General features: G+C 39.0%; 1 protein-coding gene across 14 annotated transcripts in view; it reads right to left on the bottom strand.

The window, feature by feature from the left end:
- The window catches only part of SOX6 (SRY-box transcription factor 6), a 633,323-nt gene that overhangs the window by 16,467 nt on the left and 594,596 nt on the right, over positions 1-22,260 (bottom strand). For 10 of the 14 annotated variants that reach the window (XM_031942052.1, XM_031942057.1, XM_023506259.2 and 7 more), the window contains 2 exons: positions 3,890-4,123; positions 836-1,052 (listed from right to left, as the gene is read on the bottom strand). In XM_031942052.1, the coding sequence (XP_031797912.1) occupies positions 836-1,052; positions 3,890-4,123 (451 nt within the window). The remainder of the gene's footprint in view (positions 1-835; positions 1,053-3,889; positions 4,124-22,260) is intronic. The other 4 variants (XM_031942051.1, XM_031942053.1, XM_031942061.1 and 1 more) reach the window with 1 other exon arrangement.

Below are 22,260 nucleotides of genomic sequence, written 5' to 3'. Positions count from 1 at the left end.
GGGGCTTTTTGTTTGTTTGTTTATTTGTTTTAAATAATAAACTCTCAGAAACATCCCATGTAGGTACCAACCATCTTAGATTCATTTAGACAATGAAAGGGACACTCAGTCCAGAGCGAGTTTCTGTAGGCTTCTTTGTGAAGGTGACTGCCACAGTACAGAAGCCAAGTGTGCACACGTAAGGCTGAATGAATTTAAGTCACCTATAAGAAATTAATGAATAGAGAAAGTCCAGGCTTGGAGTGAGGAAGACCCTGTTACCCCGATTTATATTAGCTGGGTGACCAGCTTATCTTTTCAATGCCCCAGATGGCTTTCTGAGACTATAAATTACAGAGGAGTTGCCCTTCTGCATCAGAGTGAGGAATGTGCAAACCTAGAGTGCATCACACTAATGAAATAACCTATCAGGACCAGAAAAAACCCAAACCTGAATCAGAACAGAGCTTAATCAGTAGTGCCATCTCCAAACATACTCTCATCATTCTCCTGCAATTCTTCCTTCACCTTTTTTTTCTGAGGAAGACTATTTTGACCTTCATCCCTGGTTGCCAGTATCCTCCCCTGCTGAAATGACTTTTTAACTATTTTTTTTAAACTTTCTTCTTATCTGTCTACACAGGGTCCCACTCTTCCTTTAACTCCTCCATTCCCCCTCCCAATGTAAGATCCCTGAAAGTAGGAGCAGTTTTTTGTTGTTGTTAGATGGCTCTGTCCCTAATGCCTATAGTAGTGAGTGCCTGTTACCTAAGAGCTATTTTAAAAATAAAAGAAGGGGCTTCCAACTGGGCTCCAGGTGGAAGAAAAGCTCGTGTGGCTGAGCCACGAATCTTACCCTACAGTGAAGAATTGTCTCATCTCCTGTCTCCGAGACCTCATCAGCTGTTTGTACTCTCCGATGCGGAGTTTTTTGCCGTCAACAATGCAGGTGCGTTTTGGTCGGGGTTTATACTTGTAATTTGGGTACTTCTCTAGGTGGATCTTGCTTAGCCGGGCCTGCTCTTCATAATACGGTTGCTTCTCTTGGTTGGACATGGATTTCCAGCGAGAACCTGTACACAAAATATCACTGAGGTCCCATGGAAAAATGAGGAAATTCTGGGCTCCAACTACTCCATGGAATCTCTCAAGACCAGCTCCCCCAAATCTTCCAAAATAGGACTAGAGAATACAGTGTGCTCCATTCTATAATCATCTGTCTCATTATTGTCATTTTTCATCTTTGGATCCCTGATACTGAGTGTGGGGATTTATGCATTATAGATACTTACTAATCCTCAGTTGAACTGCCATTTCCCCTAATCCAAAATCAGAGTTATACTATACAATATCCTTAATTCACAAGATCTCTGCTCCAATCCTAAATTGTCTATCTGCCACTTCCCTGGAGCCTTTTTTTTTTTTTTAATACATAAACTGATAAAGGAGGCTATGAATTCTTTAGAGTGGCCCAAGAAGCTCAGGATGAGCTCACTTGGTTCCAGAAATACAAATGCTTCTCACATACAGAGATCCAGGGCAGGACAGGCCCACCCTTTGAAAGGAGGCCAGCAGATGTTGACATCCTAACGGATTTAAAACTCTGCTGTCTGGGGATATTGTCTTCTTTTGACCAGTGGTAATTAAAAAACCTGAACTCTCCTGAGGAAGTTTTAGCTCAGGAACCGGAAAGGAGAATTACGGTTATATATACCACTTTCAAGGATTATAAACGTTCATTCATAGCTACCCCAATAAAATGACTAAAAATTTTAATACAGTTTATACAGGAAGAGGTAGAACTATTCAGATCTCTAATAATGTTTATAAGGAATCATCTAAACACTTGACAAGGAAGGGATGTGTTTTTTTTAAGTGTAGCAAATTGCATTTTGTGTGTGTGTGCTTCCCTGGGGAAGAAAGCTGTTGCAGCTGGGAGGACAGGATAGCAGCAACTCTGTCCCTATGTAAACAAATGGAAAAGTTGTACAAATAGTGTCTGCAACCAGCAGCACCCCAGATCTGCCCTGCAGTATGGCCCTTGTCCCTTCCTTCCTTAGGATAGCGGATTAAGGTGTTAAGAGTCTCCGCAGATAGCTTTCTGTGTGCTAGCCTAGCCTCTGGCAGGTTAATGCCATGCCTAACAGATAGAGTATTTCTGGCACTCCTGAAATATTTATGCCAAAAGTTTACATTTTAATGAATACAGTTACTATACTCCTAATGGTTTTTTCGCAGAATGCACACAAATAATATAGATTCTCCACAGCTGCCAAATTTTAAACAGGGCAGGTTTTATACCCAACTGAAAGCCTATTCATGTTGTTGCTGAAATGGCAGGCTAAAATTATGAAAACTTTCAGGCAAGATATTGAACTTTAGGACAGAGAAACATTGATTTCTAGGATGTTTTGCTTACAGAAAAAATATATATATACACACACATATTTATATATCAATCATCTTTATGCAGTCCATTTCAGTTAAAAGGGGTCTAAGTTTCAAGACCATAGCATCCATATATGTCTCTTAATTGAGTGCTGAATTTTTAAAAATACTTTATTGTTAGTGACATTAAAAAAAAATCTATCTTTAGCTTAAAAGGCTATAAGGACAAGCCTGGGTTTTAACTTTTCACCACTCTTCATCCTGATGTATGTTTCTAATTTGCAAAGAGGTCATTGACTCACACTGTCTCCGAATTAAGTTAAATTATTTATCTAGAGGCAAAACATGTGTATTTGTATATGCCCCCAATCATTGATATTTATTCAGGTTAAATATTTATTGCTTTTGAACAAAACATTTAAAAAATTAAACCACAGTTTCTGGCTCTAAATGTGTTTAAAGCATCTTAATCTGCTTCCTTGGGAAATCTGTCACATCATGACAATTTAAATAGAGCAGTGCTTTCTGTTGTGTTTTTTTTCCTCCCTTAAAAAGGAAACATGTTGACTCTAATGCGACATATTGAATAAAATATGTTCAATATGTTGGGCATAATAATTCCAAACTGAAGGAGTTAATTTAGGAAGATTCTACCCTGGTTGGCCAAGGCAAATATTGAGTCAACCTTAAGCAGCTTGCTTTACATTATGGATGGGTGCCGCACCAAGGGTCTTTGACCTGCTGTCTGGATGCTCCATTGGCAAATATGGAGTTGGGACTAGTCATGTCTTATTAACACGGGGTAACTGTATTTTACAAGTTTCCCAAGTTATCAGTAGAGGCACTGTTTAGAGCTCCGTGAATTTCACACCCTCTCTGTATTCTCAAGCAGTTTCTGAAGAGCCGCTGTGATGGGGTATATTACAAGGAATTATTGTAGCAGAAAACTGTAAGGTCTATAAGTGTTCTCAAGGCTTTGCGCCAGCCTGTGAATTTTTCACCCAGGATCTCCCTGCCCTACCTCTACAAAGAAGAGGGGGGAAAATCTTTTCCCTCACTCCTATTACTGTATCAACAGAAAGCTCAGGAATCCTAAAATGCATGGAGGCAAATGATAATAATACTGTTTTAGAAAGGAATTCTCCATCTCAGCCCACTTTGCAAAAAGGACAAGATGGGCATGTGAGGTATGTTTGTGTCGCTGCCACTGGAGATGAAGACAATGGATTGCTTAAGCTCAAGAGGTCTGATCTGCATTAGGGAAAGGAAAAAATAAGGGAGAAAGGAACAAGGGAAGGGAAAGAGAAAGAAATGGAAGAGTACTTCTCTCACCTACTGCAATGGCACAAAGGCAAAGAAGCAAAGGCCAAAGTTTCTTGCAGTTTCTTGCACTGTCATTCCTTGGAATGAAGCTAACCCAAGAACCTCCTTTTCCTTCCCATTCTTGGTTCACTCCCCTTCCACAATGACTTTCCTTCCCTACCAGGCAATCACTGAGAAGGAAGCCAACTTGGGTACTTACCTAGAATCTTACTAATGTTGGAGTTGTGCATATCAGGGAAGGCTTGAAGGATTTTCCTCCTCTCGTCCTTTGCCCAAACCATGAAAGCATTCATTGGTCGCTTGATGTGTGGTTCGGTGCTAGCCCGACCCCGGGCATCCCTGTAGACTCGGGCTTCAGCCACCGTGGCACCTCCTGTTGGCCAACAATAATACTGCTGTAGTTTAGCTGCAGAGCCATTCACGGCTTTACTTCCTGGAATGTCAGGGCATGAAGACACAAGATGGGTGCAAAGCATTATTAGCTGGATTGCAGATCTAGGCCTGGCTCATTTGTTTTCCCTGTTCTACTACCTTCCCCACCTTCAGCTTCTACACAAACTCTGGCCACCTAAAGCAGTGCTGGAGGTCATTCTCCTTTCCAGCCTCTGAATCCTTGGTTTCCTTCCAGATCCAGCTCAGAGGTCACTCCCTAACTTGGGATATGGGAACATTTTCTTTTAAAATACAGTTTGAAAACTATATATCAGCCTATAAGTTTGTATATTTTATTTCATGCATTGAAAAACATTAATCTGCAAGAGTCCACAAGCTTCACTAGATTGCCAGAGGGGTACAGGATATGAGTAAGGTTAAGAATCCCTGCTAAGTACAAAAAGAGTAGAAAAATAAATCAAAGCCTTTCCTAATCTCATTGCTGGTGTCTCCTCTAAAAATTATTTTGTATTTATTTTACTTACAGGTGTACATGTTGTTTTCCAAAGTAAAATGTAAGCTCCCTAAAGGCAAGAGTTATTTTCATTTTTATCTTCCTAGACCCAATAGCCACCCAGCACAGTGGGAGGCACTTAATAAATTATTACTGAACTGAATTAGACTGAAATATGGCTGCTGAACAATGTTGCCCAATGACATATGTATCAGGTCATATACATATACATAAACATATATATCACAGGCCAGACTGTGAATTCAATGAAGGCAATAGTGGCCATGTCTGAATCTCTTTGTATCTCTCTCTTGGCTGAGCACAGTCCTTTGTACATAGTGGCTGACAGAATGAATTCCAATAGACCATCTTCCTGACGTCCCAAAGTACAATTAACCCAGCAGAACAAGCTCCCATATTTCCTTTATAATTGGTGCATGTTAGAAAAAGAAAGCATGTCACGCCCCAACCCTCTTAGACCACCTCTCGCAGAATCTTTGTCTTCTCAAGTTGCCTTGTAAAATTCCAAAGCAAAATAAACGGCTTTGTTTTTCCCATAACAGTCATATTTTTCCAGATAAGAGTAGAAGGAATCCCTTCATTTCAGAGCCTCTAGGGTCTTACTTTTGATGTTGTTTTTCTGCCACTTTCTGCCTGGGAACCATGTTTAAGATTGTTTTAAAAGCCACTGATGGACCGGACCTTTTTGATTTAGTAGACAAAAGTACTTGCCCCTAGTACGTCTAGGATCAAGTATGACACCCCCAGAAACATTGAGGCCAGAAGGCACAGAGATAGAGAACATTGCTCCCTATAAATTGAATGGTTTTGTTGAAGTTATATTGAAATTAATACTCCCTCCTTGCCAATCTCTTCCCCAAAGAGTATTATTTCCTAAATTCAATAAGCTCTTTAATAATCGATAGATTGGAAAGGACTGAAATATCCCCAACAATCATCCTCTTTTGTAGTATTAACTGTATAAATGAAAAGATTTTAGAACAAGTACTATGCATATTATGGAAATAAGTTTCTGCCTCTCCCTGATAAATATTTTGTTTTTCACTACCTTGAGAAATCAAAGTTCTCAGTTCTATTGCAGCATATCACCCCCAGAAACTCAAAGGGTGCGCTGGCAAAATGATGCAGCTGGAAAAGGTCCATACTTTGTATTTGGAGCAAGAGAAATTGTTACTGTCAATCCCCCTTCAGAGAAAGCCAGAATAGCTATCCTTACAAGTTTAGAAAGAAGCAAAATATATTTTAGAAAGGCATCGTTACTGCTTTCTGGAAAAAGTAAATCCTTTCAGTTCAATTGAGTTATTGTACAGAAGCAATGTGGACTAATCAATCTTCGGCTGGACCACTCTACCTCAGAATACCTTGATTAAGTAGAAATGTGTTGGTGTCAAAGTCCGTAATAAATTAGAACATTAAAGTGCATTATTATTTCATAAACACGACCATCATTTATTTTCAACAAAAGACAGGCTAAAAAGAATAAGTTGGTTATTCTGCTGAATTCCCATTCTCTATGGGGGTGGGGAGGTGATCCCAAAGGACCCACAAATACAGTCTTTTTTTGCCAGCCCCTCCTTCCTTTGGACCCAACTAGCTAGGCAGAGATTCCTTCCATGGAAAGTCCCCAAGCACGGGATGCATAACTAATATGCTACCTTTTTGCCACCATCCCCACAGTACATTAATTTCATTTAAAATGCACTGACCATACAGGATAAATTGATTTCACTTGCTATGGCTTTGACAGCCATGTTTATTGCACAGTGAAATGTAGTGTAGCTTCAAGCTGACAATATCCATCAACACAGGGCAATATGCTGACTGCTGGGCCAGATGAAGGCGTACATTACTCTAGGAGCAAAACACTTATTCAGATACGACACAGTGTCTTCTCCTGAGGATCACCAGGGTAATTTATGATGTCCTCCGTGCCATTACTTTACAGCTGACACGGATTCAGCAATTTATATACTTGCCCGCATACACATAAAAGGAGACAGGTTTGTGGGGAATGTCAGATGAAAAGACATTTCAATATTATTTTAAGTTAACTGCTGTGCCACAGGTGTTTAACACTGGAGGGCCGTCTTTAATGCTCTCGCTTTCCAATCCCCATGAAACAAAGAAGTCAAGCTTTTTTTCCTGAGTCAGGAGCAGACTAAAGGGAAAGGAGAAACTTCAGGGAGCTTCTTCACCAATAGAGAGAGGAAAAGGTTTGCCTTGAGGCTTTAGTAGATAACTTCATGACAGTCAAAGATGAAGCAGCTGTGCAAGAAGCAGAATACTGTCTTCACCTTTCTCTAGGCAAAGGAGTATCTTCAAGCCTGGTTCAAGAATTTTGCTTGAAATGCCCTATTTCCTTCTTCTTGGTATGGGGAGGCAATGTGGCAAAACAGGAAGAAAGATAGGCTTGCCCCTCTCTGATTTCTCTACTTCTACAAATGATGTCTCAAAATTATTCCAGATCCAAAGCTCAGAAGGAGCTCTGACCTTTCCTTTTCTCCAATTCTCTTAATCCATTCTCTATACTATTAACTCTGGCTCCACAAACTGAATTGAATCTACTTCCTCATTTCTACTCATTATTTAGTCTAGTTCAGGGTAGATGCCTTCAGTTTCTCTCTACTCAAACTTCTCTTTCACATAGCTATTCTAATAATCTTCCTAATGCACTGCCCATTCATTGTCATTTTTCTGCCCCCAGAAGCTTCATTGGTGCCCCATTGAATAACGGATACAATTGAGAGACTCCAATCTGGTTTTCAAGGACCTTTCCAATCTAAACCTAGTATATCATTCCAGTGTTATCTCAAATTTGTCTTCATTTCGTACCTCAACTGGTCTGTTCATAAGACCCTTTTCTTATCCTGTCCTGCTTTGGGGCAATCCATGCCTCTGTTTTCTTTCTCTCTCTCTAGAATGAATTCCTTGCCACCTTTTCTCCACCAGTTCTTATCCCTTTCTTCCTTCAAGATCCAAGTCAGATGCTACTTTCCCCTGATCCCTCCCTCCATTCCTACCCCCTCCCCTACCACCACTATCATGTGAAAATTATCTCTGCTTCCTCAGAATTTTCTGCCTAACACTTTTCTTTGCTTTTATCACATTCTCCTTTGCTTCATCAGCAGTATTTGCGCCCAAGTTTATAGCATAAGTAAGGGTGGGAGTAGAAAGGAGCATAGGATGCTATGGAGAGAGAATGAACAAAACTCAGATTTGCAGTCCCAAAACTTATTCAGGGCAGGGACCATGTCGCCATGTCATCTCAGAATCCCTAGCACCTAGTCTTGGGTTTTCCACATTTAATAAATTGCTGAATTGAAGTGAAAAATGATTGAATAAATATTTCTGATTCCTCTGATAGAAAGTCTCATTCAAATCTACTTTCTTCTTGTAAGCTGCTCACCAGTTGGTTTATCTGAAATCAGTCTGATGTAGTCCAACAATAATTAAGTGGATACTATGTGCCAAGCACCATGCTAGTTGGACAAAAGAAGTCATATAGGGTCACATAGAGGTTGGATTTGAACTTGGGTCTTTGTGACTGCAGGCCCAGTGCTGTATTTACTGAGCCACCTAGCTACCTCAAATTCAATCTTAAGACTGCCATATAAAAGAGACATGGTAATCATTATAATTACTTTTTGGTAATAGCAAAGAACTATAGATGCTTATGGAATGGGAAATAGCTAAACAAGTTGTGCTAGATGAATGTAATAGTATACCACTGCATACTAAGAATCAATATAATTAATACAGAGAAACATGGGAAAACTTATATGAACTGAGACAGAGTAAACTAAGCAGAACTAAGAAAATTATATAACAAGGAATACAATAATGTAGATTTAAAAAATAAAGTAATTGAAATTAAATGATGTTAAAAATGTAATGATCAAGCTTGGCCCCAAAGGTAAGACTGATAAAGTACATTTTTCTTATTTATACCTTTCACCTTATTTGCATGGATGGGAAAATCCATGGGGGAGTAGAGAACACTTACTTCATTTAATGTCAGACTTTTTCAATAATTTAGTTAATTTAGTTTAACTGTTTTTCCTCTCTTATTCTTTGTTATAAAGGGATGGCTCTCAGAAGGAAGAAGATAGATATAGTAGGAAATATATATTCTGTAAAGAAAAAAATATCAACAAACTTGATTTAAAAAAAAAAAGGAATGGTTTCCAGTTCAGTGGAGATGGTCATCATACTGTTCTCTCTTCTGGTTAGAATTGTATGGACTTTACTTCTCTTGACCATATTTTTGGAAAAACATTGGCAAGATCAAGCATATCTATAGATTCGTAACTGAGGTGGCGAATGGACTGAAAATCACGTTAATCAAGGACAGGTTGAAGGAACTAAGTGACTTCAATCCAGAAAAGTAGTTCTTTGGATGAATTTGAGTTTATGGAAATAAGTACTTTGTAAACTAAAAAAATAAATATGCTAATGTGCATCATGATGATGAAGAAAATTAAATTAATGGGTATCTTCAAATATCTGAAGGGTTTTTAATATAGAGGGATGAGACTTCCCCTGACTGACCCAATAAAGAGGAATTTGAACTTAGTGGAGGAGGAGGATAGATATTAGAGGGAAGTAGATTTCTGAAAGAATTCTACCATCACCTCTCCTCCTCTACCAGACACACATACAAGAGCTTTTCAAAAGTGAACTGCTCAAAGAGTAGTGAGTTCTATATTACTGGAGGTCATCAATCATAGTTGGATGACTACTTGTCAGGGATATACAAAAGCTGGACCAGACAAATGCAATGATCCCACCCAGCTCAGAAATTCTTTGATTCTTTGGAAAGATGCTGAAGAGTCACAACACTTTTCTCTAGGTGCCTTAGAAGAATGAGTATGTTGAGTCCAAGGTAAATTAGAGAAAATGGTCCTGTTTATACAAAGAATTACAGTGAAGGGTGGAAATACTTGAGTGGTCTCTTCAGCTGTAACTGAATACTTATTAATAAAGAGAGACAAATGTAGAATGTTTTGTTGCACATCAGAACTCTTGACAATCACTGCATTTCAAACCATAAGTAGGTTCTTATCTCCTTCAACCTGTCTGTCAAAAAGAATCTCTTTGAGACTCACATGTGAGATTGGGGATGGAGTTGAAGGATTCAGCTGATTGCCCCTTGTTTGTACTAATGTGCAAAGTGAGGAGTATATCAGGGGAACTAAATTTTAAAAAATAGATCATTAAAGAAATTGAGAAAAGTAAATTAAAAATTAGGAAAAAGGGCAGGTATTTGCACTGTGGCCATATTCTTTCAACAATGTTGATTCCTTTGCTCCCTCCACAAATGACAACAAATTCATCTTAATGTAATATATTAAATTGTGAAATGGTTGAGTTTTCTGTCTGCGATCTTTATTTATAATTTTCTAAAAACTTCTTATTCCTACTATATTATCAGAGCGAGAAATACATTTCAGAATTAGGAAGCTGGTTAGGATTTAAAACATATTTCTTTTTGCCAGCATCATAAAGTTGATTGCCATCAAGACTAAGTTGACAGAAAACCCTAAGAATATTGTGATAATCCAGAAAGGTAAAAAATAATGAATATCTTCTCTTCCTATTTCTATTTTATTTCATTCACTTTGCAGACCCTTGTCATTGGTCTTTTGGAGCCATGGGACAACCTATGGAAAGATATAATTTCCCAAGTTGAATCTGGTTGTTGATCAAAGATATGGAAGATGATCCTAACAATATGTCCCATTTCCATATCACTTTTAGATTTACAAAGCATTTTTCTCTCCATAAACCTATCTGTGAGCCAGCAAATGCTATAGTCTCCAAAGACTACAAACCCTCATTGACCAAGCAAGTAATTGGAGGCACATTTGAATTACTTTGCCCCCAAGAATTCATTTTTTTTCCTTCAGTTATCCATCCATCCGTAATCAAAGATCTCTCTACGAGCTACCAAGAGAAGCTGAGTCTTAAGAATTTTAGAGTTATCTGACTCTGTAGGGTGGCTGAAATAAAACTCCAAAAGAAAAGCTAGATCTCACAGTCCTTACCTAGCAAGCTGACATCTCCCTCTATGACAACCTTATCCTGTTCTTCACCTGGAACCTTCCCCCATCTACTTCCCACATTGAAAAAGGAGAGTATTTTTTAAAACATTGCTAGGTTCATTAGGAAAACGCTATAACCAGTAATGAAGTTCATGCCAACATCAAATGGATTGTTTAAATGTTCCTTACTGAAAGATTCAAGGATGGGCCTAAAACTGTAAAATGTAGCAGAGATGCAAACTTTTCTACGTAAACAACAATCCTCAATTGCAATATTATGAGCAAGGACTATTGCAGAGAAATCTTCAATTTTCCCTATCAGAGACTCCATTCTCCTGAAACATCAACAAGAAGAACCAAAAATGGGAATTCCCGAAGGTCAGCTCGGAGGAAACATAAACCTCTAATTCAATAACTCTGCTACTGCTTTGAGAAAGGCCTTATTATTGCAACATCCATATGGAGCCAATTGGACATTAATGACTAATCAATCCCTCCCCTTTCTATTCTACTTAGAGTGTCACAAACCATGTTTAGATTAGCCCGTTTCCTGCTTAGGATTGCTCAAGATGTCTTTTGTTCTTTCAGGGCCCAGCCTGATGGAGGCAGCTTAAACAAACACACCACCCGAGTGGCGCAGGAGTTATAACGTGCCATATGTGAATGAACAAAGGGGCCATACTAAAGCCTTTTGTGGTATTTGTTAATGTTTTTCATCTGAGCTTAAAAAGACTTAATGACTTTGTGGTGAGCTGATGCATGTGGCTCGTGGCTTTGCAAACTGAAGGAAATTCTAGCCAGCAAGATACCCGTCTATATTTTCCAGAGTCCCTTGGCTTTCTGTTTCAGGGGCAGAGTTTTCTTTCTTTCTTTCTTCTTCTTCTTCTTTTTTAATTAAGTTATATTTGATTCACTTATCTAAACAAAATTCTTTATCTGGATTAAACTAGCGTTTCCCAGAACAATCTGAATGGCTCTCTTCTCTCTCTGTCTCTGTATCTCTTTTTGTGTCTCTCTCTTTTTCTCTCTCCTGAAATTTGCACACAGCATCAGCTACTCTGTTGATATTTACATCTCCACATGTACCCACATAAGTAGGACTTGCAAGCTGCTGAGCTAAGGCAGTGGGACCCATTTAGCCAGAGACCAGATGTGACTGGAGCTACAATGAGAAGACAATTGGTTCTGGTTCCTAACCCTTCCAAGGGAAACTGGCTGAGATTTAGCTAGACCCTTCCCACTTTGCTCCCTGCCACTGTCCCCACCCCAATTCACAGGGCCAGTGAGCTGTGAACTCTATGGGCTTCATTTAACCTAGGCTTGAAGCAAAATATAAGGAGAACCCAAATGAAGGGAACCCACAGATTGCTAACCTGGAGGGTGGGATTGCTCACTTGATCTTCAAAAACATGGTTTTATTTATGAGACTAATTCCAATAAATTGAATCTTGTTGCGTTTGAGAAATAGTCAGACTCCTCCCCTAATCGTACAGGCATCCCTAAAAAAAGTGCAACTTTTATGATGACATGCTTTGTGAAAGCTGAATAGTCCTAACAAAAATGGAGGCTGAATAGAGCTTGGGATTCAGAGACCATTCATCCTAGTTTGGCTACTGAATTATTTCTTAGGCAATTCAGAGGCCCCAAAATCTACCACTTCCAGGACAATTCTAAGTTCTAATATTCCTGCGTTTGTAAATATTACCTATCAAATATTATCTATTTGGATGTTACTGTTTTTGTGCATGTAAGTGGACAAAAGAACAAAGGAACTTCCATGGATAGCAAAGTTCTTAAGAACAGGTACTATACACTTGCTGAATCACAAAGAATATTAAGAGCTAGATGGGACCTTGAAAGATAGATCCTAGAGAAGGAAAGAGCCCCAGGTCCCAGTACATATGATTATAGGGCTGAGAGACAACTTAGAACATAGAACACAGAAAGATATAATTAAGAAAGAACATGGATTGTGGAATGTCTCAGAAAATAGAATCTGACTTGTTGATGCAAGAAGGACCCTTAGAATATAGAGAAAATTGAGGCACAGAGGATAAGTGGCTTGTCAAAGTCACACTGGTAATTATTATAGGCAGGGATGTTACAAGATTTCAGTTTCTTTAACTCTCTTTAAAATGATCAGATTGGGGACAATTTAATTATTCCAATGGTTTTCAGATAAAAAAGGTCATTAATAACTTTAATTCACTATCTTCTTGTTCTTATTTATTCTTCAGGACATGGGGAATTCAAAGCTTTACTGATATTGAGAGAAGTTTGCATTTTCTTATCTTGATGAAAATGAAGGAAGAATAAAAAGGAAGAAATAGCTATCCCATGTATTCTGCTCATTCCTAAAGCCAGAGATCCTCTCTCAGACAAAGCATCATCTAGATAGGTTGCTTCTCCCTCCCTTGAGTTAATATCCATAAGAACAACAAAAAATATCCATACAATATTAACAAAACACAAGGCAGTCATTCTAAGGCTGTGACAGGAAAATTAACATTTCCTTGCCCCAAAAAGGAGGAAAAAAGGATTGATAAGCAGTATGGCATAATGAAAATAATACTGGGTTTGAAATTAAGAGGTCTTAAGTTCAAATCCCATTTTTGCCACTTTATTACCTCCATTAACTCATTTAATTTTTCTGGCCTCTACTTTCCTCATCATCATTGAGATTAAATAAGTTCTAGGGATCCTAGAGTTCTAAATCAATGACCTTCTGAATAGGTTAAAAAACACATATAGAAAAACTTTTAGAAAAAAAACAGACATCATTTCATTAAGCAATGGTAAATCATTGATAATAGGAATTAGTTGACAAGTATATACCATGAGACTTGTAGAATGTAACCAAATGCAGTTTACCTTGAGATAAAATCTATGGCAAAGATCCAAAAATAAAATCAAAAAGCCTTCCCTGGACAATACCATGTGGACTTGACCACATTTCAAACAAATGGATGAATCTTTCAGACTCTTAAAAAACTGAAATCGAGTTTGTAATGGCAATTTAGGTACTGCCCCCAGAATTTACAGCTTTAGCAATCAATATAAATAGTACAAAGAAATGGTAGAGACTATGCAACTCAGCACTACAAGCTGCAAAATATTTCTCCTTCCAAATACCTAAGTATGAAAGGTCCTGGGGGCTATAACTTGCTATAACTGATGGACAGATGGTCAGAACAAATCCCCATGCTACAAATGCGGACCTCAAATATCTTGGAAAACTCCACTAATAAATTACACTACCGACAGACCACTATCACAGACCAAACAGTTGTCCTAAATCACCCAGACAAAAAAAAACAATTTAAGAACAGCGTTTTAAATTGTTGTTATCCTAACAAATAGCCATAATCTACAAACTATGTAGAATGAATAGTTTTCAAATTATAAAGACCTCACAGGAGAGATCAAAATCATGTGAAAGCATAATGGTGCACTTAGCATCTTTGTTTTCCTATCTACTACCTGAGTTGTACATACTTCAGTGGGCCTCCAGAGAATGAGCTTTGAGCCTCATAATTTCATTCAGTTGCAAAAAGCAGCTACTTTATCCACCTGTACAATGCTTGTAAAACACTGACTATAAAAGAATAATAGCAGAGTTAAGTGATTTGTTGATAACATTTGAGGTCACATTTGAACACAAGTCTCCCTGACCCCAGAGACAGCCTTCTACCCACAGGGCCACCTAACTGTCATAGTAACATTTACTTACATTGCATTCATATAGACATTATAACCCTCGATCTTTCAAATGACCCTGAGGTCCCAAGATATTCATATTTTCATTTCACAGATAAGGAAATTTGGTCTCAACTTACTTGTCTAGAGTCATGCATGTAATAAGTGTCAGAGGCAACGTTCAACCTAGGCCCTCCTGTTTCCATGTTTAGTGCTCTTACCACTACGCCAAGCTACCCCATACTTTAGCAGGGGTCCTCAAATTTTTAAAGAGGGGGTCAGTTCACTGTCCCTCAGACTGTTGGAGGGCCAGACCATAGTAAAAACAAAAACTTTGTTTTGTGGGCCTTTAAATAAAGAAACTTCATAGCCCTGGGTGAGGGGGATAAACGTCCTCAGCTGCTGCATCTGGCCTGTGGGCCATAGTTTGAGGACCCCTGCTTTAGTGGCTGATGGAAAATTTTAGATCTATTTGATTTGTGTCTTAGACATCAAATCTGAGGGAAGTTCTGGGGACTATTTTGCCTCTGTTAGCATGATGCTACCCCATCGTGAGCTTTTCTACCTCAACATTATCACTGCAAGCCAGCCACTCCAGTAGAAACTTCTACTCAGAATCCTATTGTAGGTGAAACTTCACAACCATTGGAAAATGGAGCTGAAATCCAATGAAGGTGCAACAGCCCAAAGTAAAACTCATCTTTTATTCTACCAGTACCTGGGCAGGAAAGAAACCAAGCCCTTGTATCTATTCAAAGTCAGGGAATAAGAAAGAGACCTTCTTGCTCACTCAGTTTTTGACCATGAATCCTCGGAGGAACATGGTTCAGATCTTTGCAGTCAGCTAAGACCTGTGGCAGACAGAGCCAAAGGAGAGAAGAATGGGAACTTAGGCTTGGCTTTCTCCATCCCATGAGCAGCTCTGTAGTCAGCACTAGCAGCAACAATTACCCACTTTCATCTTGTCCTCATTCAGGACCAATCTTCCCTTGGAGTGGGAAACTTATATTGAAGCAGCATGAAGCCATCTCTGTGCTACAGAAGTGGAAGAAATACATATATTGAAACCAGTAAGCTTCAGTCTGTACTTTTATTATAAATTTTAAATGGCTGAATATATTGCTTGTGAAATTCTCTCCTAGACTGAGACTTGGTATATTAACTTTTAGTTCAGAGTTACTTTTTACAGCCTGACCCTAAATGTAACAGTTTACAATATAATGCAAAAATTGATGAATTCTTAGCTTTGTGCCTTCTCATGGGCACAATCCAATTAGGGCTTTGGCAACTGTGCACCAAGGCAGCATGATATAGCAGAAAGAGTTCTGGACTTGAAAGCAAAAGGTTTGGTTTCAAGTTCCGACTCTGATACATAGTACCTCTGTGACCTGTGACAAATAACTTACATGTTCCGTGGCTCAGTTTTCTCAACTATAAAGTAAGAATAGTAACATCTTCTGCTACTTTCCTCAGAAGAGTATTATAAGGACCAAATGAGATAAAATAGTCAAGGTACTTTGTTAACTATAAATTATTATATAGCTGATGCTGTTATTGTTGCTGCTGCTGTTGCTGCTACTACTACTACTAAGGACATATTATATCCTGAGCAAGCCACTTAATTTATTCAATCTTCCTGGTTTCTTTATCTGCAAAGTTGAGATAATAGTATTTATACAACCTATCTCACTTGAATGTTTTAAAGAAAACACTTTGTAAATGTGGGTGGTGCAATGGATAAAGTGCTAATCCCAAAGTTCAATTCTGGCCTCTGACACTTTAGCTATGTGACTCTGGGCAAGTCACTTAGCTTTAGATTTTCACATCTATCACCCACCTCACAGGGTTGTTGTAGGGAACAAATGAGATATTTTTAATTAGTGCTTAGCATATTTTCTGGCACATAGTAGGTCCTAGATAAAGGCTTATTCCCTGCCCTTTCCCTACAAAAAAGTGAGTTTTTATTATGATAGTGATGACTTAAAATTCTACAGAAGCAAGTGTAAGACAGAGTTCCTTGCTAAAAGGAGATCCTCCAGGAAGCAGCAGAAAGAGCAAATGAGAAAAACATTATCCTTGGTGACAAAGGAAAACAGGTGAGTTGAAAATCTACAATGACAATGCTTTTGATGGTTTATCACATTTCTGATCTAGAAATCAACAGCTTCACCCACAAGACCAGCAAGAAATTCTAGATCATTGGATTTTAAGCCAATGTGCTTGTGCACTCTGTGCACTCTGGCTTGCTCCCAAGTGTGTGTCTCTAGATAAGTTTCTTGACTTCCTGAGGCCTCAGTTTCTTCATCTATAATAACTTTTACTCTCTACCCTACAAGGTTGTTCAAAGGAAAGTATTTTTTTAAACAACCTCATGACAACATAAAAATCTTATTATTGATATCATCATTACAGGCAATTAATAATACTACTTAAAGAAAAAGATAAAGGAGTGAATGAATAAGTGAATAATGAAAATGGAATCCTTCATTTTGCTTGATTATAACCCAAAGAGATAAAACCTCACAGTTTTCTATACCTCAAAATTGGTCAGCAGGGATTGCAGAACCTTCACCTTTCTCAATACAAGTAAGTATGTGTGTACATGTATGTATGTGCACATGTGTATGTATGCATGTGCATGTGCATGTGCATGCTCTGTGCAAGGACAGGGAAAGGAAACCTGCCTTCATGTTGCTGAAAAAGGGTCAGTACTTGATCCTACATGGACTACTTCATTCTCCTGCTTCAAAAGATTTCCACTAAAATGTAAGTTACTTGAAGGCAGGGAATATATATTTAATTTTGTTTTTGTATTTCTAGTGACTAACCCAATGCACTTTTCTTAGGCTGGATTAAAAAGAGATATAAAATCAAGAAACACACAAGCCCATGCAGAAGTCGGCACCATGCTGACTGGGGAGCCAACGTAATTTGCCGGGCCAAAGATTTTTTCTGGCCAAGCTTTTCTATTGTTGGACTTGCATGTAACGGGTCAGAACTGGCCTGCTCTAGGCAGCCAGAAAGCTCTGTACAAGTGGCATCTATTGCCTAAACCTCTTTCTTTTACTACAACAGAAGCTTTCTATCACCTAGAGGATTCAATAGAAATTGTTCTCCACCAACATTAAAAGTTATTTTGGAGCTTTTAAGATACTGCAAATATATTTCCTTAAGAGAACTTTATCTGTTTGTTTAAGAGGGCTGCACTTTATATATAGTACTGATATAAACTGGTGCACAGGCTCCTGTAAAACCGTTTATGTTCACAGTAAAATACATTTTGTGATCTTCACAGTAAAGCACCAGGCCACAGGCAGGGCCTTTCTGAACTCTGGTTTGGTGTTTTTTTTTTTTTTTTCCTCAAGACTGTTCTGCGGGCCTTCCTATCCCTGCTTGTTACACTGCCATGGGGCTGTGCTGCCTGTTCTCTGCATTGTCTTCTGAGATGATTTTTCAGGTGGGTTTATCCTAATCTGAGGAGTGAATGCCCACTCTCTTCCCTGAAGCTGTGGGAGGCTGGATCCCCAAAGTCCAAATATAACTCTGGCTGGCCTTTCTAGCATGAGTTTTTGTTCTCTTTTTTTGTAATTGAAAGGATTAGACTAGCAAAGGATTGTGGGTTAGAGGAGATCTGGTGCAGGGATTCCAGCCTCCTTTGACAGTCTGGGGAAGTCTCGATACCCTTCTCAGGTTATTTTTAAATGCATAAAGATTAGGGGAAAAAACAATTATTTTAAAACAATGATTAAAATATTTTTTAAAAAAACCAAGTTCAAGAACCCTAAGTTCACCTCTGATCTGTTCCAAACTTTTTTTTTATACAGATGAGTAAACTGAGGTTCAAAGATAGTAAATGATGTACTTATAAACCATAATGTTGGACCTGGGACTCAAATCCAAGTCTTTGAACTCCATATATGGAACTCTTTTCATGCTGTTATCTTGGTCTGCTTTTCAGTCCAAGTCAAGGAAAAGAGCTATATTGCTCTCTCCCACAGCACTTTGAATAGGATTCTGTATAGAAGTGTTCAATATATATCAACCTACTAAGCCAAGACTACTTTCAGAGCCTAAAGAACCAACGAGTAGGAATGTCCTTTTCTTGCTTTCTGCCCTTCCCTTCCCTTCCCAGAATTTTTCTGATAATCAGTTAGAGGCCTCCTCTTCTCTTTCCAGAATCTGACATCACACTGCTGCTCTCTTACAATTTCTTCTTGATGGCTATAGTCACTGAGACTTGCAATTGGTGTCTATCATGACACACAATTGTTTTAATCATTTAGCAGTGAAGCCAGAGATTTACAGGCCTGACCAACTTATCCAATTACTTCATTTGACATTTGTGGAAATTCAAGTCCAGAGGAGAAATTGAATGACTTAAGGTCGCACGGTGGTGGGACCTAAATTCAAACTCAAGTCTCTCAGTCCATTATAAAATATCCAAAAAACTGTCATTACAAAAAAAGGAGCTAATTCAAAGAGCTGAATGAGATCCCATGGATAGATGTTATGGGAGGCAGATTTCCCTATACTATAAAGAACAACTTCTTTATAAGGGACTGCCTTGTTTTTAGCTTTGTTATTCTGATGGCTGGCACACTGTGTTTAATCAACATTTGCTTGTCTGATCAATGAGTAAATGATAGTTATCTGACACAAAAGCAAAGCTTGGCTTTGTAACTGGAGACAAGACCTAGGTGGGAAGTTGACAGATGCTGCCAAGATCTCTTCCCACTCTAAAATTCTATACATCTGAGGAATTTCCTCAGGAGAAAATTTGACCTGAGGACCCTCAGAGCTCAAAGTATAAGATGAGTCCAGGGCTGAGATCCGATACCTAGCAATACCAAGGACTTTTTTGTTGCCCTAGGCAATAAATTACCTGTCCTAACAAGTTAGCAGACTCTGAAAAGTTCATTTGTCATTAGCTAGGACATTCTGATTTTCATTCCAAAACTACTTAGATCTTCATAAATCCTAAAAGATGAAGACTATCTTGAGATACAATTCTGTCAAAGACCTCTAAAGGCAAAGCTTAGGCATGGTTAGCTTGGTCATCCTGCTCTGTCCCAAGCCCCAGTTTCTTGCTCTGAAGATATTAGGTGTCAATTTAAGACAAACCTCTAAAGGAATACTTCCTCAGTTCATAATCTATTCCCATTGAGCCAAAGGTAGGCTTTTATTCAGAGTAGGTTGTACTTTCAACTCTTTAAGCCTGACAAGATCCTATAGGAAAATGAGGCCATCCCCTCTTTGTCTTAGATTGGGGTGTTTTCTTCTACTAAAAGGAAATGCTTTAGGACATTAGAAAAAGCAGATCTAATTGCATTTACCCAGACGTTCTTGTGCAAACCAACACAAGTATGCTACACCAGCTGAATGAATCCATCTATTGCTACTGAATGAATGTTGTTGTTACTGTTGCTGAATGAATGAAGTCCTAGAAATCAGGAAGACGTAAAGGAGAATTCATCTATGTTCAAAAAAAATATTGTGGAATTTCTGAGGATCTGAGAAGATCTAACAAAGTATCAGAACAGCTAGAGATCTTAGAACAAAGACCACTGAGAATCAGACATAGACTTTTATAGTTGGAAGAGACTTTGGAACATAAAACACAATGTGAGAGCCAGAAGGAACCTTAGAATAAAGGTTAGAGTTGAGACATAGACTGTAAGAAACAGGAAGGCCCTTAGAAAATAGAACAGAGAATGTCAGAAATGAGAGGGAGGGCCCTAAAAATATACATCAGAGGAGATCAGTACTGGGAGAGATCTTAAAATACAAAATGTCATAGGTAGGAAGGCCATAGAACAGAGAATGTCAAAATTAGGAGGCATCTTAAAGCAAGGATGTTAATGCTAGAAAGTACTTGATAACATAAAATGTTAGAGAAAAAAGAGGATATTAGAATATAGGAATGGTGGTGTAGGACTATGATGAAACTTGGAAACCATCTGCACCATTTCCTATCCACTATTTTATAAAGGATGAAAATGAAGCTCAGGGAAGGTGGTGACTTATCCAAGCTCATAAAATAAAAATTTTGTAGCACCGGGACTAGAACTCTGTACTTGGGATAACCAGTCTGGGTTTTTCTCCTCCATGTTACATTGCTTCTGCAATATGTGAATTGGGATAAGGATTAGCTCCTCCTCTAAATGGAGCTCTAAGGAAGAAAGAAAAAATTCCATATAGATATCTGCTAAAAAAGTAAGTTATGGATCAGTCTTAATTAATTCGTAGTAAGGGTAAATCCTCTCTCCCCTGCGTCTACTTTATCTAGAGCCCACAGATCTGGGGACATTCAGCCCCAACCAGGGCAAAAACGTGTTCGGCGCATCCTCAACACCGTTGAATTGGGGGATTTATAAATATCATGGTGAGCGAGAAATGCTGTCTTGTCACATTCAAGCCAAATAACAGCTGGACTTTAAAAATAAAATGTTGAAGCCATTTGCCTTTTATATTTTTAATTTCTGTTTTCCCTTTGTGGGGCTTTGTCATTTGATTTTGATGAGTGGTTAATGCGCAAGCACAGCTGCCTCTGTCAGTGGCCTTTAGCCCCCTGCCTCCTTATCCAGGGCTCAAGAGTCAGTGCCCATGATGCTTACTGAGCAATTCAGGCCCTTTCAAAGTCCATGGGCATGTGCCAGGAACCCCAGCCTTGGACATGAACTCAGCTTCACAAATAACCCAGAAGAGCAATCCTCTGAGGGTTTAAGTTTGGGGTATTGACTTTTGTTGAGTGGTTTATTTATTTAAATATTTGTTTGTTTGTTTTAGGCAGCACCTGTCTCTCTGGCTTTGCTGAGGGGAATGAGAGGACAAGAAAAGAAAGTCAGGGAAAGCTGCAGGGGCAGGGAGGTTATTATCCCTCTGAAGGGCTATTTCCCAATCCATGGGACATGCATCCCAGCATCATGGGATTTTTGCTGGAGGAGGTCTTCATGTCCAAGACTTTTATTTTATAAATGAGGAAACTCAATCCCAGAGAGATAAAAAAGACTGCAGAAGGTCATGCATCTAGTCAGGGGGCACAAGCAGGATTTAAATGCTGGTTCTCTTACTGCAAATCTAGGCAGACATGGAGCAGAGGGACTAGAGCATGGGATCAGCTTCCCACTGAATGACCTTGACTTCCCTTTAGACACTTGAAAAAGCAGCTCCTCTATTTCAGTAAAATTGGTTTCCCTTGTACTTCTATGTACTTTATTTTGTACATTTAAAAACATTTTTGTTGAGAAGGAGTTTTCACCAGACTTCTAACCAGGTCCATCTCACACACACACACACACACACACACACACACACACACACACCTCTTTAAAGGGGAAAGATATTGGACAGGGCATGCAAAAACTTGGGTTTGAATCCTCACTCAACAATTCATCAGCTCTGTGAGTTTAACCAAATTCTTTGTTCTCTCCCGACCTCGGGTTTCTAATCTGCAAAAGTCGAATGAGATCATTCCTAAGATTCCTGATTTAACTAACTCTCTGTGAGTTTGTGAAAATGGAGGAATCGCTAAGTGGACCTGCCCTGACTTGGGCATTAACTCTAACTCAGACTCCTCTGAGTGCCGCAGCCAGAGCAAGGGGCTTAGGTTTGAGCAGGTGCCAGGGAATGCATCCCAGCAGTCAGCAGGAAGCACATCCCCCCACCCAATGCCCTGCCCCCACCGCCACCCCCCTCCCTGGCACCCCCTTATAAAGGCATCTTGCTTCTGTAGGCACTAAGGCAGGTAATTGGACTCCATTCATGAACTCACATTCCCCCCAAGGCCCACAGGGTCTCAATGGCAGCTCAGGGCTCACTTCTGAGGAAAAGATTTCACACGCTCCGGCAGTCCCCGGGCCACTACAATCTTTCTAAAGTTACACATGTCATGTGGGGCTGCTCAGTATGGTACAGTAACAGGAGAGG

This window comes from Sarcophilus harrisii, chromosome 6, assembly GCF_902635505.1.
Source record: "Sarcophilus harrisii chromosome 6, mSarHar1.11, whole genome shotgun sequence".
Taxonomy (NCBI): Eukaryota; Metazoa; Chordata; class Mammalia; order Dasyuromorphia; family Dasyuridae; genus Sarcophilus; species Sarcophilus harrisii.
This window is presented reverse-complemented; position numbering and strand designations above follow the sequence as displayed.